General features: G+C 34.8%; 1 protein-coding gene across 2 annotated transcripts in view; it reads right to left on the bottom strand.

The window, feature by feature from the left end:
- Positions 1 to 16,819, bottom strand: part of LAMA2 (laminin subunit alpha 2) — a 626,305-nt gene that overhangs the window by 261,487 nt on the left and 347,999 nt on the right. For both annotated transcript variants that reach the window (XM_082406304.1, XM_082406303.1), the window contains exon 13: positions 220 to 321. In XM_082406304.1, the coding sequence (XP_082262430.1) occupies positions 220 to 321 (102 nt within the window). The remainder of the gene's footprint in view (positions 1 to 219; positions 322 to 16,819) is intronic.

The following is a 16,819-nucleotide window of genomic DNA, read 5'->3' on the forward strand; positions in this document are numbered from 1 at the left end:
TAAAACTCCCATTTACCATTGGAACCCAATGCCTATGCTCAGTCTTCTTTTAGCTATGTCTCAGAGTGAAACATAAGACTGGCATAAGAAAATTCCCAAAATATGATATTTTTCTCTAGTAGTATGTAAATTAATGTTAAACTAGCCAAGTAAGGAATAACCTCAAGTAACATAAAAGTGTAAAGCAGTTAAATATAAATGACACTTTCCATACTCTACCTCTAAGATAATCATAAGCTGGAGTATGTGTTCTGTATCTTCCTCCTCTTCTTCGAGGTCGTATGATACAGTAAATGTCAATTGTCCTCCAACTGCTGTGAGCTACAAGAGAGGAGATGCGTAATCATTACAGGACTGGAGATGGGTCATTAAATCATGTTTTACTTATTATTTTAAAATTATTACATTGTTCTAGAGGGCAGGATTTGGAAGAAGCAGAAATCATGAGCGTGCAGAGTGAGAATGACAGACATTTCTTTAGGAGTAACCTTTATACGAACCTTACCCATCAACAGCAAGCCTGACACAAATATAAATTCATGTATTATTTTCCCTGGTATTGCAGGCTTGCTGAAATAGGTTAAGTTCCAGGGAACCAAACACAGCCCCTCCTGTCATTCTCCTAGTGTGTAGCTTGAGCTTTAAAATTCCCAAACAGAGAAGGATCTTTGTTAAAATTGGGAGATTTCTACCCATCCCTGAGGGTCACTCACTTTCTGTGGGTCTGAATTCTTTCAGCAAAGACATCACTCCATTTCACAGGCACTTTACCTAGACTATAAGCTAAGCTGGGAAATGTTGTTGGTCAAAGAAAAAGAAGTGTAGCAGCAAATTTTATATCATGATAAAATTCAATCAAAACTCCCAAAGAAGATACACTTTCCCCTGTGCAATCAAATATGCTTAGTTTGAATGAACGCTGTTATCCCTTTTCGTTAAACAAACTTCTTTCCTTCCAACTTGCATGCTGAGCCCCATACAATGTGTGCTTGAGGTTTACATCCTCTGACATTGACAGTAACCTTGTAGAAAGGATAAAAAAATAGGAAAGCAAGATCATTTACAGGACAGGAATCAACACTGGAGCTTGAGTGACAGACTCGATGCAAATGCTGCAGTGCTTTTTAAAAAATTCCACCCCAGCATTGTAAATAGACACTCATAAAACAAAGCTGATGGTTTGTATTCTGCAGTTTCCTCCATGCTGACAAACAGACCCAGCTTCTCAGCCCTAGGCTCTTTGTGGCCTCTCACAGCAGACCCTGACCACAAAGCAATTCCCGATGATGTTCTGGATTGAGGAGGAGGAACCCGGATTCCTCTCAGAGTTGTTCCACAGGGAATGGAACATAGCTCGCCATGGCTGATTAAACAGGGTTTTTAAATTGCAGCTCCTTAATGTCTTCTACGAGCTCATTACAGGGAGCTCTATAAGGAACTAAAATTCAGAAAACTTTTATTCCCCTGCTCCACTGAGAAATAGCCCTATTCTAATGTCTTTTCATATATAAAATAATAAATATCTCTCTGGACTATAGCCCTTGGCATTATTGTGAGTAATGAGGGGTGACTCTATGTAAAAGGTTTTTGGTTCTATTAAGATAAGCTTCCAAAATTTCACATAGCATGCTTGTTCAAAATCAGCCAGACATTTTCTCAATGACAGGAGTCTAGAAAGGCAGCAGAAAGAATGTTTCATATATTTCAAAGAGGACTTAACTATTCAGAATTTCCTAAATTAATAAAAATATTTAGTAGGAGGTAGGGATTGAGTTTGGGAAGGATATTGGGACATAGATCCATAATGTTGCAAACTTTTGAGCTTCCAAATGTATTTTGATTGTTTAAAATTTGGATTACATGTTATTATTCTTCTGGAATATGTTTCTCTAAAAAAAAAAAAGACCAATGTAAATTAATTCTTAATTTCTTAAATCAATTTGAGAAACTTAGAATTAAAGGTAATTCCCACTTTGCCAATAAAAAGATCCAAAGTGTGTATAATTTGAGTATCCCACATGTTAAGACTTAAGATGAAATACAAAAATGTTTGATCTGTTACAATATTTGATTTGTCAATGTACTTTCCATACCTGCTTATAATCAAGTCATATAGTATATGAGATAATATAATATGGGAGAGTAATGAGGGTGGAAACGGGGAAAAAGGAACAAATAACTACATAGAAAAAGAGAGGGGCCTTTTGCGGGTCAATGATAATACAAAACATGAACTAAGGAGTAGAATTAATTCAACCTATTTTCCTGAGGCCTTATAACAATAGTAGTAATCATAATAATGAAAAATTGGTTTCTCATTCACATTTCATAAAACAACTTTTTTCCAAACTCTTTCATGCATATTTGATACCCATGCTTTGGCAACATTAGAACCAGTTTTTGAATCATCTAACAATTTTCATGAGTGAATCTATTTTGCTTCCACCTAAGTTGTGAAAAACAGGAAATTTTAAATAGATGCATGATACTGTTACCAGATGTTTTTTCCCCAAACCACAAGTGTTCATTTCTATAATATTAAAATCATTGTCTCCTTCATTCACCCTAAGGTGTGTATTTATGATCACCTCTATAAAACTACTTAGTCAAGTACTTAGGTAATTTTTTTAAAAGACTGTTTAAGATATCATCCTTCAATTTAGAGATGTACTTCCTAGGAATAATTACTTATTCTCTGTTAAGCTCCTTTGCCTCTATTTTTCCTTCAACTCCATAAAGTAATCTCTTCATAAGCAATAAGACCAAGCACTTCCTGGTGGTGTTTCCAGCTAATGTGTCTTCCCCAAAGAGTACATACCATTGTAGGGTCTTTGTAATGATTCAATTATAAGATAACACCTTCTTTTCTGAGGAACATTGCTTTTTGGGGGAAAAAGCTTTGCGAATACTCAGAATACAAGTTGTCCTTTCATATATGGCTTGGATGAAGAATTCTGTCTCTTCTCCGTCAATGTACTGCTCCATATTCCAAATGCCATTTTTACTTGGCTCCTCCACATGCTTGCTTCTCCACTCTCCTATAATTCCTTCAGTATCCCAATCTTCACTCTCTCCATCAAATCAAATGTGCACAGGGCTGCAAGTCATCAATTAACTTTGTTGTCTCCTCTAGCTATTATCTCTGGTTATTTGTTAGTTTTGCTGTCAAACTCTAAGATATTACACTCATTTTCTTTATTTCTACCCATCCACCCTTTTTTTATTTTATCAAGCTGCAGCCTGCTTTCCACCCTTAGTACTTCACTAAAAGTGTTTCTTGAAAGGTCATTTATCAGCTTTATCTAGCAACCACTAATGGGTTTTTCTCCAGTTCTATGTGTCATGTGATAATTCTTAAGATTCTTGACTCCTTGGTCTTCTACTATATTAAACTTTTCTGATACTTCTTCCCCTGGAGTACGACAGAGGTCATACCTCTGTCTCTGTGATAGATACATTTTTCTTCTATTCTATACTCAGTGTATGGATGTCTCCAAGACTCTTACTCTCTTTTGGTTATCCTTTCTTATTGACTTTCCATTCCTCTCTCATGGATTGAACTATGTTCATACCTGGTTTCTCAATCCGTATCTTCTATCCTGTCCCATGTCCCTGTATTAATTTGCTCCTGGTGTCATAACAAAGGACCAGTGACTGGGCAAACAACAGAAATCTGAGATCAAGATGTCAGCAGGGTTGGTTTTTCTTAGGCCTCTCACCTTGGCTTGTATTATAGATGGTCATCTTTTTCCTGTGTTCTTCCATGGTCTTCCTTCAGTGTTTGTCTCTGTCCTAATTTCCTCTTCTTATAAGGACAACGGTCATAGTGGATTAGGGACCACACTAAGAGCCCCATTTTAACTTAATTAATTAATTGGAATAAAAGATCCTTTCTCCAAATACAGTCACATTTTGAGGTTCTGAGAGTTAGGACTTCAACATACAATTTTGGGGAACAATTCAGCCTGTAAAAGTTCTGTACTGAATGATTGTTCAGTAATGTATCACACACTCAACATACCCAAAGTTAATCTTATTATCTGGGTCGTCCCAGGAAACAACTATTTTCTTAACTTCCATGAAGCATAGGTCAAGCCAATTGCTTTGTTTCTCTACTGTAATTTGGAAACCATAGGTACAACATAATATTGTTTTCACTTTATTTTCTGTATCAGATTAGTGCCTCAATCCTATTCCTTGAAATGCTTCTTGTCTAACTTTCTCTTCCCATTGCTACATCACACTCACTAGGTCCTCATCAAGCATTTGAATTCAATTCCCTGACTTCAGTCTTCTTTTTAGGGGAAAGTGTTATCAACAATCAATTCTGTTGTTGCACTAACCTAATGTAGAACCTCTAGTGGCCCTGGGATCTATGATGTCATTCAAGTTTCTGTGCAGTTTCAATACTCTGTAGGATCTATCTAGCCCCCTGTTCACAAAATCTGTGCAGAGATGTCCCAGGGCACTTCAGTAAACTCACAAAGGCACTGGGGGATGTTGTAAATGTTTGAAGGAAATACAGCAATACTATATAATGGTTGGACTCCACACAAACAACTAGCTCTAGGTAGTTCACAATTTTAACAGATAATGTTATATTCCTCTAGAGGATGTTCTCAAAATTTTGAGCTATGTTTTTGTTTACTTGCATTTTCAGCCATGTCATATCTTTGTTAAGCAAAGTTTTCAGTGGATGCTGTGATAAAAACAAAAACAAAAACAAGCATTGTACAAAAATCAATGTGAAACAGAAAATAAAGGCAGCAATGTCTGATCTGATTCTCGGTTTTGAGAACTTGAATATTATTCAGCACGAAAGATCCCATTAGTAAGTGATTGTGGTAATTTATGAAGAAAAGAAATTATTATATTGTCTAAATTTATGTGCATTATTTTTTAATGACTGCTAAGTTGTTAAATTACAAATATTTATTAAGTTGTTTAGCCCTAACTACTGCAGCATATTTCAGTTGATCTAGAAGGCATTGTGAGAAAAATATGGAGACACTAAGAATACCACAAATAGAAAAAGTTTCAGAACTCCCAATCTAGCCTCCGTATCTATCCATTCTGCTACTTGTATGTGCTTAAAGTAATTTTCCTGCTGAAATTCTCATTCCTACAACTCTCTGACCGTTCAAATGCTGCTTTTCTTTCTTTGCCTGGCTTATGTCCCGCTGGACAGAAGACTGAGGGAAAAAAGTTCTTTCAGTGATATTCTTAAAGTCTACTAAGAAGTCAGTGGCAACCACAACTAGTAAAAGAGCTAAAGGATTGAAGAACAGGTAGAGCTCCGTATAAACCAACTCATCCAATAACATTAAAGAATTCTAACCATACATCACATGACATTGGTAAGTTATGTGTACTGTGCATAACTTTAACTTTCCACAATTTTGGACTTTGTAGACTCTATTAATTTTATATTTGAGGTTTTCATATTAGTCCTTTTTGGGGACAATATTGATTTCTCTAATTTTACAGAGCACTGCATGTACAGCCAATAGAACATTTCATTTTCTCCTGCTATTTAGGAACTAAACGGTCATTGTTCTATGGGCTAGAGAAATATGCTTTTCCACAGGTAGAAGTAAGTGCAATTCCAGTTTGCTTTAGGGCCTTTCTTATATTTACTGGATGGATTAGACTATATCTACCAGAGTTGAAAATTATATTCCTTTTCAATACAAAGAGAAAGTGAATTTAATGAAAATATTTCATTCCATAAGAGTCCCCAGGGGCTTCCCTGGTGGCGCAGTGGTTGAGAATCTGCCTGCCAATGCAGGGGACACGGGTTCGAGCCCTGGTCTGGGAAGATCCCGCATGCCACGGAGCAACTGGGCCCGTGAGCCACAATTACTGAGCCTGCGCGTCTGGAGCCTGTGCTCCGCAACAAAAGAGGCCGCAATGGTGAGAGGCCCGCGCACCGCGATGAAGAGTGGTCCCCGCTTGCCCCAACTAGAGAAAGCCCTCGCACAGAAACGAAGACTCAACACAGTCATAAATAAATAAATAAATAAATAAAAGAACGTGAATTTCTAAAAAAAAAAAAAAAAAAAAAGAGTCCCCAAAGACCTAGCCTTTTATCTTTCCCCTTGTCTATTAAGCAAAATTCTCTTTGGGGAGATTCAGATATCAAATTGCGAAGGCACTGCAAGACAAAGCACCCATCCATTCCTGGAGATGGTTCAGTGCTAAGCCCTTCACTCTCCTGATCCTCAAATTCACGCCATTAAGAAAAGAGCAATGCGAGTAGCTGTTTCCCATGAATACCTGTTTTAATTCTACCTTCAGGGGAAAGGAACAGCTTGATTGCAAGTAACATTATAGTTACTATGCAATATATAACCTAATGTCACACTTAATAATGTAGTGTGCATGCAGCACATTGCATTAAAGATCTAATGAGGCAGGAAAGTTTTTCCTCATGAGTGGAAAAGGCTAAAGTTAATTCATAAAACTAAGCTTTACAAAAGCATTTAGTATTAGGTTTTGCGTGTTCTAGCCTCTCTTTCCCCCCCCCCCCCCCAATTTAAGAAGTATGGATTGAGAGATGAAGGGTGGATGATCTATGGAGGACAATATATCTGCAAGGAAATTTTTCTCAGAAAAATAAGCCTGGGATATTTGGTCCTCTGATGTCAGAACACCATCACTCTTACTCCACAAAATGGGGTGTGAAACCTAATATTTGCTTTTCTTACCAGAGCAAATATTTCAGAAGGGATATACTAAAATCAAATGAGGAAAAGGCTTTGTAATATTGAGCAGGATAAGTGAAACAGAGCTGTCAATTTCAATTCAGTATCACAAAGAGGGCAGGCGATTCATCCTTCTAGATTCCAAAGCCCCAGAGTATTAAACTCTGAAAAGGTATCCTCCCATTTAAGTGTTTATTAATGTGTCTATTCATGAGGCTCTTTTTCAAAACAGAAAAAGTATTCCACTACAGGTTTTGTTATGCTCTTTTGTACATTTATAACATTGAGATAAGTGCATGTTTCTCTCCTTTCAAAACTTGGTAATTAGAATAGAACCGATGCAAGGGGATGTTGAATTAGAGAACAGGCAGAATTTACACGGGCGGTCTTAAAGTTACATCATCTTTAATGCTCAGAAAATGGACTTGGAGTTGTGGGTGTCAAACGGGGACAATACATTCTAGAAATGTTGCTTTGGAAGGCAAGAGGCTACTTTATGCAGTCCAGGAGATACAAAGAAAAAACTCGAGGAATTTTACTTTCTGCCTGCCTTACTCCCTTTCTTTTCTTCCTCTCTGCTTGCTTTTTCTGCCTTCTTTCCTTCCTTGTACACATCTCCCTCAAACCCTACCCCCACTCCCACCATCTCCTTCTCTCCTCTTTCTTCTGATTTTTTTTTTCCTTTTAGACTTGGCCACTTCCAACCAGATAAGATAATTTTGCATCCCTCTGTACTTTGTATCATCTAAAGTTCATATGTATATAAAGCAGTGATTAAAATCATGAATGCATCAGGGCCAAGCCCACCAGGGACACTCCCTCAGTGTAACACTCAGGAACTGATCAATCAATCAGTGTCCTTGCAGCCTAATCCTCCAATTGCTTATGGAACTACTCACGCATATTTATTCTTCCCAACTTTCACCATGTTTTTCCAAATTCTCACAACCTACCTCCTAGCTAGTATTCATATACAATGTTTCTTATTAATAATGCCAAGAGATATTCATTACAGGGTTTTGCTTGGCAGAGGGAAAACAAAGTAATTGTGAGAGATACATCTAGAGGAATTAAGAAGTCAGTATGAGATTCCCATATGAATTTCTGTTAAATTAGTTGTTTATTCACTTGAGTAATGCCTACCTATCTCCAGCATAAGCTTTCTGTCTCCTGCGTAACAAAGTGAGGCCCAATTATACTTTCCCTATACTCAGTTATGATTCAAAGCAAATGGAATTATAAAGGTTTGATCAGGTAAGAATGTTTCTGGTTGCAACTGAAAACCAGACAATTAGCGGTTCTCGTATAACAAGAAGTCCAAAGGTAGACAGATCAAATTTTTAAAAATTACAATTAATGGGTTAATTTTTCTCTATTTCATGTATTTTCTACAAACACCTAGGTCCTTCTGGGGGCACTTAAAAATATAAACATCTCATGAATAGATTTGCTAAACTTTACATAGAAGACAAAGCACTTAAAAGTACAACATCCCATACATAAATTAGTATTTAGTGTTTTCTCTAAGTTCTCTGACTTAGAGAACTACTTGCTACCTTGTGACATGCACTGATCAAATATTGAGTTGAAATAGTACAGTCTCAACAGATGCGAGTAAATGGTAGCAGCCAAATTCTCCAAACTGTTTTTTGTTATCAAGCCCAGACTCAAAAATAGGATTTTTGCAACAGCTGTTTGTCTTCTGTTTACTTTTTATGTTTGGATGGAAGCTTCCATTAGTACTCTTTCTTTGGGTTGGATTAATTTATGAGTAAATATTCAGTACAAAAAATACATGTAGTATATTATTAAACATTGATCTAATCAAATAAACCATAAATTATGGTTTTATATACACATAAGTTTCGTACTGACTAGGGCTTAATTTTTTTCTTTAAGTTCTCTGCCAAGAAAACAGAAAACTATATCCTCATGATATACAACATTGATCTGATTAAAATAACAGGACCCATTTTAATCCAAGTTCCAGTAAGTTAAATAGAAACAGACTTACTATTTTCACATAAATGAGGAATGAAAACAAAATATACAACCCTTGTGGGAAATTTATGAAAACACTGTAAAAAAGAGTTATCAGCATTGCTATTTTCTACGTGAATGAGAATTTTAGTTAATCTTTCTCTTACTGCTTAAGTATTTTGTCTTATAAGTATATTCATTACTTTGGATAGTATATGGCTAGTGTATAGCCTTTTCCCCTCACATTGCAAAAGTAGCAACAAGAGTGTAATAAACAGAGCTTTCCTCTTGCCCATAGGCAATTCTAACAGTTTATATCTTTAGCAACACTAAATATGGTTGGAACTGCTGTATGTTTAAATAAGCTCAATTAATTTTAGGTTACATTATTTAAATAGAGGTTATTTTGAAACAGCAGTCAACTTATCTCCCTCAAAAGCAGAAGCCAGAACACATCTTGGAATACTATTCTGATTTGATGCTAAATTGATCTACCACTATTCTCTTTTCTTTCTTTCCTCATTTGTGAACTCTGCAGGTGACTCTTTATTACAGCAGTAGAAGCTGATTATGAATTTTAGAAGAAAACACTCCCAAATGTGCAATGGAAACTAAGTCACACCCTAGAGGAGAATCAACAGGCTAATAAAATACATTTAAGTATCTTCTTCCAGAATGAACAGATAAAGGGCTGTGTTAGTTATCTGATGTCTATTAATATAGGGGTCAGATATAAATCACACCAAAGATCAAACCCATTCCTGGAGATTTTCCGGACCTAGTTTCGGATCCTGGTTCTGCCTTTAAATTGCTGTATGGCCCTTGGGAAAGTTATTTATGCCTTCAGAGTCTCAGTTAATTTTCACTAAAATGAGCTGAATTATACCTACCTCAGAATTTTGTTCTGAGGATGAAATGAGAAAATACAAGGTAAATTCCTCACCTGGCACCTAGCATACAGTATATAAGTAAAAAATATTGTAAGTTATACTGTTTTAATATATTTTCAAAATTAAATATATACATACTTCACACAAAAATCTAATCATAATAATTTTTATTTCATGATTCTAAATGCACTTTAAAATCTTAGGTTTTCTGGAAGAGTCACAGTGATGGCAGGATTCAGATCTTATTCATGTTTTAATGTTTCCCTCTGGTACTCTGCATAAGTATCTCACAGATAGTAGATGGTACATAAATATCTGCTGAATTTTAATCAAATTCAACACCATATATCATGTCAATATATGATACTGAATAGATGGAGAAGGCATTAAAAAAACTTGGAAAATTTGTACTACTCCATGAGATAACTTGCAGTTGTTATTAGAGTAGGTCTTTATTGGTCTCTCTATTATTATCTTTATCAGTCCTAAAAACAAACCAAACTAGACATGTCTATTTGAGCTTTTTGGTGATTTGAGCTTACCACAGGAACTTACTGTACTGCTGACTGGCAAACTATAAATGCATTTGTTTTAAAATAAGGAACCTTTAGCACTGGGAAGTTTGATCTGAAGTTGAAGGAAAAAAAATCAATATTTAAGTCATTTAGACATTTACACACATGAAGCAACTATATGCCATTACTTTTCACCAGCTTCTATATGCTAGGATAATAGCGCAATTTCCAGCACCCACTAATACATATTTTATAAGTCATATGCATATTTTCAATATGTTCTGATACATTGGCAAACAATGTACTCTCTGTATTAAGAAGATATCTAGCATACAGATTAAAGGAAGCAATAATCCAACTGCAATCACAGCCAGCAAGAGCACATTCTTGATATCACCGTTTAAGAGAGTAGTTGACAAATTAGAGTTCATTCAAAGAGGAATGACCAGGATGTTGATGGCTCTAAAAACTGAGCAAAAGGTTTAGAAAGGTAATGGGAATCTTTAATCTTAAAAAAGAAAAAACTTAGGGAAAACATGATTGTTTTCTCGAATGTCTGAGGCTCTAGCATGTATAATAGGAAAAAAACGTGCTCTGTTTGTAGCACACAAATTGAGCCTATATAAGGAAGTGGGGAGAAGGAGTATTGTTTGGTCATGTGGAAAAATTAACTTCTAATATCTAGAACTGTTGAAAATGGAATGAACTACCTTGTAGGGTATCCATATCCCTGAAGATATATGAAGAGAGCTTCATCTGTCCAGGATGATGGAGGAGGAATGCCTATATCAGCTGAAAGGTTGGACTAGATCTGAAATCACTGGCCAACTTGAAATTCCACCATGCTAAGTTTTACAACTACTTTATTATAGTTGGTGACTAAATATCAGGGTAACCCTCTGCAATTTCTATTGTAGAGCCCCAGGATAGTATCAGTTTTATATACATCTGCTTTCTGCTCTGTGATTTTGGAGATAAAGAATTTATAGGAAAGAGCAACACATTTTATTAAGAGAAAACTACTTGTATACACAAAGACAGAATGGCATAGTGGGAAAAAGAACATGTTCTGGAGCTAGACTTGTGGGGAAGAAATAGTCAGCTCTGCCACTTATTAATTGCTTGTGACTAGAGTAAATTACTTAATATCTCTTTGTCTCAAATCTTCATCCGAAACATGGATATGATACAACAGTAAATGCTTTATAGGGTTGTTGTGAGAATTCAACTGAATAATCTAGAATAGTGCTTGACACTTTACAAGTGTTGACTAAAGGTTAGCTGCTATCATTGTTCTTGTTGCTATTATGTAAAACAATCTCCAAAAGTTTGTAACCATCCAGAGCAAGATTCTCTGATTACCACATCATTGTAACAAATCAGTATGATCTGGGTATTTTTAAGTTTGAAAACAAACATTGGTCACATTTTTAAGCAATATATGCATAACATAAAATTACAGTAGGTCTCAAAAATTAAGGGACTCAATTACTGAGCCTTATATAATCAAGCAAACATTTATATGAAACTTTAGAATTTCAATAGCACTTTTGGCATCATTTTATTTACTCTTGAAAAATCTTATAAGTATTATTATTATTAAATCATATCATATACATGGGGAAATTAAGGTTCCAAAAGGTTAAATTGTTCAAGGTCACACTTTTACTTTAGTGATATCGAGATGCAGCCGTGATTTATGTTTACCTTTTTAAATTCAAGACTCTGTATCTCTCCCTCCTTCTCTCTCTCTCTCTCTCCCTCTCTCTCTCTCTCACACACACACACACAGTGTGAATGGTATCTATAATGCAAAGATCCTGTGCTCCAGAATAAGACTGACTCACTCTCCATTACATTTACTGTGTGACTTTGGACAAATTAATTTAATTCCATAGTATACATAGTGTTATGTCTAAAAGAGAATGAAAATACCTACCTTGAAGGGTCTTTGTAAAATAATTCATGAGAGAAACTATGTAAAACCTATTCTTCATGTTCTATACCAGGCGTATGGAATTTATTCAAACATAGTCTCATTTTCTTTTATAATTATTCTGGGAATTGAGCAAGCTTAAAATAAGTTTGTTAATTTGAGTCTAAGTGTTTGTGTAGAAAAGAAAATACTGTTGTTTCTTAAACATGAAAATATATTATCTTCATTAATAATGAGAAGAAAACAAAGTAAAACTTCGCTAAAATACCATTGCTCACTCATTGAATTGGTAAAGATCCAAAAGTTTGATAACATACTCTATTGGCGAAGGGCTTAGGGAAACAAGCACTTTCATGCATTGGTGGTGTATGTATAAAATCTACGGGATCGATTTGGTAATATCTGAAGTACAAATGCATATACACTTTGATATGGCAATTTTACTTCTGGAAGTTTATCCAACAGTTATACTTGCACATGTAAGATATAGCTAAGCACGTGATTATTCATTGCAACAATGTTTGTACTAGAAAAGCATTGAAAATAGACCCATGCCCATCAATAGTGATCATTATTAGACATATTAATAATGATAATAATGGAGATGGCAAATATTCTGCAATGTGGCTGTACATATAATATATTAAGTCATTTAACCCTCAAAATAATATTCATACAGCCTTATGAGATAGGCATATTGTTATCATTGTTACATTTATTTTAAAGATGAGAAAACTGAAGCATTGAGTGATTACATAACTTGCTCAAGGTTATAAAGTTGGTAGGTGGTGAAACCAGGACTTGAACCTCACGATCTAGCACTAGAGTCAAAGTTTAACCTCTTTTATGACTGCTGAATGAATTTGGGTGCATCTATTCAACAAAATAAAGTTAACCAAAAGTTATAAATATAAGTATATATATATATTTCTATACATGGAGGAGAAAAATCTTTATCCCTTAATATGGAATTATTTTCATCACATTAAATAAAAACTATAATGTGCTTTTATAATATGTATGTCATACTACCATTTACATAAAATGAGAAAAATTATATATATGCATATATAATATATATATACATAAAAAGTAATGTAGAAATAGGGAAAATAAGAGTTAACCCCCAAATACATGGCAGTTACTATTTTGACATTATTTATTCTTAATTTATCAGATGAAATAGCTAATAGAATCAGCATCACTAGCTGGGATATCTGAGTAAGTTCAAATATTTGTGATTTAAGCACCTGCAAAATGGCCCTGGTAACCAGGGAGAAAGTGCATTTTATAAAGAATGCTTTGCAAATATATTTAGAGGGGTTTCTGGAATAGTGATACTGAGGAAATACAAAGAAAAGGGAGTCAGGAGACCTGAGTGTTAGCTAGCCCTGCTCAAACCAGATGTGTAATTTAAAAAATATTTGTTTCTGAAGAACAAAACCAAAACCAGACTCTGAATATGGAAGTGAAAAGAGCTGACATGATGTCTCAGCTCATGAGTATTTCACAGAAGTATGACTTCTGTCATACTTATATGACATATTTATCTGAAAAGAGCTTTAAAACCATCATCTTTACTGTGCAAATTTCAATGACTTTCCTGCTATTTTACTGTATTATTTTGAGATTTCTATGAAGTAATATTAGTATATTTTGGAGACTACATATATGTACATTTTTATTATTTGATACCTTTAGTTCTAAAATTCTCTGACTAAATGACAATAGTAATCTGATACATCAGACTTCTTGCTTCAATAGTGAAACTCTAATATGCAGAAATGATTGCATTCAAGTAAATATATTACACAGTATTTTAGATATGCCTTGCCCTCATTTCTTTTCATTTTAAGTAGATAAATCATTAAACTAAAATATCCCTACCTGAATCTACAAATTTCATCACTCATATATTAAAAGTACGTCAGACTATGGACTCCTTAACTCAAAACAAAAACAAAAAACAAAAACCCAGAAGTCAGGGAAGAACAATAGCCAAAATTTTAAGATAAAGCTTAGTATTTCTTGTAAGATATAGGAGAAAATTTGTGATTTTTCTACTAAGTCCCCTAATTCCCATAAACTGTAGGTACGCTTTTATAACAAAGGGAGTACAAATAGTGTTCCTTACTATTTTCTAAGAAAACAGAGTTTCTGCCATACAAAGGCAGACAGACCCTTAGGACACTCCATTTTGCTAAGAGTTCAAAAAGACGCGTAAAAGCAGCCCCATCAATCACAACATGAAACACACACTTTCTCACACTCTCACAGGGGTGCAAATATTTATGCAGCTTTGGCCACTTATTTTCTTCATGCACTTTCACATCAGCATAGCAATTGTATACTTTTTTATGGGGGGGGGAACATTTATGCAGTCTTTGAACTTTAGCATATTGCACTGAATTTTGTAGTACATACTTTATTTTATATACTATTTCTAAAGCTTTCAACATCTCTGTTATTTCTCTTTCTTCTCAGTCATAACTGAACATCCCTCCCACACAGACCAGCTGTTTCTCTATTTAAAAGAAGGCAAGTGATTTAACATCATAAATACCAAATTGCATCTCAAGGTCAGAGTCAAAGCTTTTATGTCTCATTAATTTTTAGGCTCCTCATCAGTTTTTCTCATTGAGCTACCATTTATATTTTGGTATGTGGAAAAGCATGGGACTTGTATTATCAGTTAAAACAGAAGGCTATCTCCAGCTACTAATGACTAATATAAAACATTTCCAATTAAATGTGTAGTACCTCATATACTTTGTAAATGGCAACAGCAAAACTTCATCAGCTTTCTGGTCCATTTAACAGCAACTTCCCTTCCCACTGAGGGAGAAGAAGGAAAACACCTCTTTGAATTAATCCATCCCCTAAGTGCTGAGACATAAAAATATGGACCTTTATCTCTCTCCTAAATCAAATCAGTTAGGCCACTCGTAATTCTTGGAAGTGATAGATTTAATTTTAAAATATTAGATATTTCTTAGAAATTCACTAAAAGTAGGTAATAAAGAAAACCTATATGCATCACTGTCTGATTTTAGCACTCATTTATTCAATGATAAATAAGCAGAAGTGTGAGAACATGAAGAACCTCCCATCGTTTTAGAGTCTACAGCAGTATTTCTGAAAGTAATCATGTATGAAGAAGTTGATGACAAATCAACTGACTTCATTTATTTCCTCACCTATAAAAGGACCTTTTATGCTTTTTAGCCCCCAAACACTTATTTTATCATAAGGAAAACATCGTACCAGAGAAGATATGTGATCTGCCCAAAGCCAAAGTGTAAATAATGGCAGAGATTCTGGGACTTGGTTTCAGTTCTGCGTCTCTACATGTGTTCATAGATACTATTTGCTTAGGACAACATGTTTTCTGTTCTATTTTATTTTGTTATAATTGTTTTAAAATACTGTCACAAATTCTTTGACACCCATCCCAGTGAGAGTCAATGGGGATATCTGTCCTCTCTCTTGAATCTGAATGGGTTTGTGATGGCTTTGACCAATGGAATATCGTGTGTGATTTCTGAGGTAAGGTCATAAATCATCATTAAGCTTTTGCCTTATTTTCTGGGTACATGTTCTATTGGAACTCTGAGCTGCCATGAAGGTTCCTACTACCCTAAGGCCACCATGCTTTGAGGAAGCCCAAACTACATATATTGGTCATGTGTGGGATGCCTGGTCTGTCTCAGGTGAGTTCAGCCTTTGAGCTACTGCATTCCAGGCAATAGCCATGTATGTGAAGAAGCTTCCAATGGTTCAATTCACTCACAACCATTCAAGTCTGCCCGCCTGAGCCCCAAGATATTATTGAGCAAAGAGTAGCCATCCCCGCAATACTCTGTTCAAATTCCTTACCTGCAAAATTTGTGAACATATTAAAATAGCTGTCTTACACTACTAATTTTGAGGTGGTTTGTCACTCAGCAATAGATAACTGGAAAACTCTTAGATCTTAGTTTTCTCCCATATGGGTTAAGCACGCTGGCTAGTTTGATACATTTAGCTATTGCCAGTCAAAAGCTATACTGTTCTATAGCTTAGCTTTTCTTAAATGACCTTTCTTTAGAGCTATAATTCTGCCATCTTTTTGCATATTATTTTTATGAGCATAGAATAGCATTTTTTTTTTTGGTTAAATTTCTTTTTTAAATTTCATTCACTAAACATGTATTGAATATATAATCTATATTTTAAAAATTAATAGATTTCAAAGATACAGAGATGAACAGAATAAAATAATTGTTCTCCAGAGAGTGTGGGGAGAGAGAGCTGCTGTTTGATTTTTTTTGTCTTTATTTTCCTCTTCCTCCTCTTTTTATTTTATAATGAAAGCATTTAGGACTTTAGATTTACCCTGAATACTGCTTTTGCATCATCTGAGTTTTTGCTTTATCATACACTGTTTTCTAGATTATATATAATTGCAATTTAAATTTCTTTTTGCAGGATAGTTATTTTATAGCATGTTTCAAGATTTTAATTAATTTATTACTTTTAATTTATATTTGACCACACCATGATCAGAGACTGAAAACTAAACATTTTCTGGTTTTAGAATTTCTGAAAAGTGTGTGTGTACTTGAGTATGCCTGTGTGGTCTGTCATGAGACTCACTTTTAAAATATTCCATCAGTATAGGCCCTGTTTATGAATATAAAATTAACAAAGTGCTATTATTTATTTTTTAATCTTCAGTAAGATTTATCAGTGTTTACATCCTCTCTCCTTACCTTTCAAAGATTGAGTTATGTATTAAAGTCTATCACTACGACA

Source organism: Balaenoptera borealis, assembly GCF_965194805.1.
Source record: "Balaenoptera borealis genome assembly, chromosome: 9".
In the NCBI taxonomy this organism is placed as follows: domain Eukaryota; kingdom Metazoa; phylum Chordata; class Mammalia; order Artiodactyla; family Balaenopteridae; genus Balaenoptera; species Balaenoptera borealis.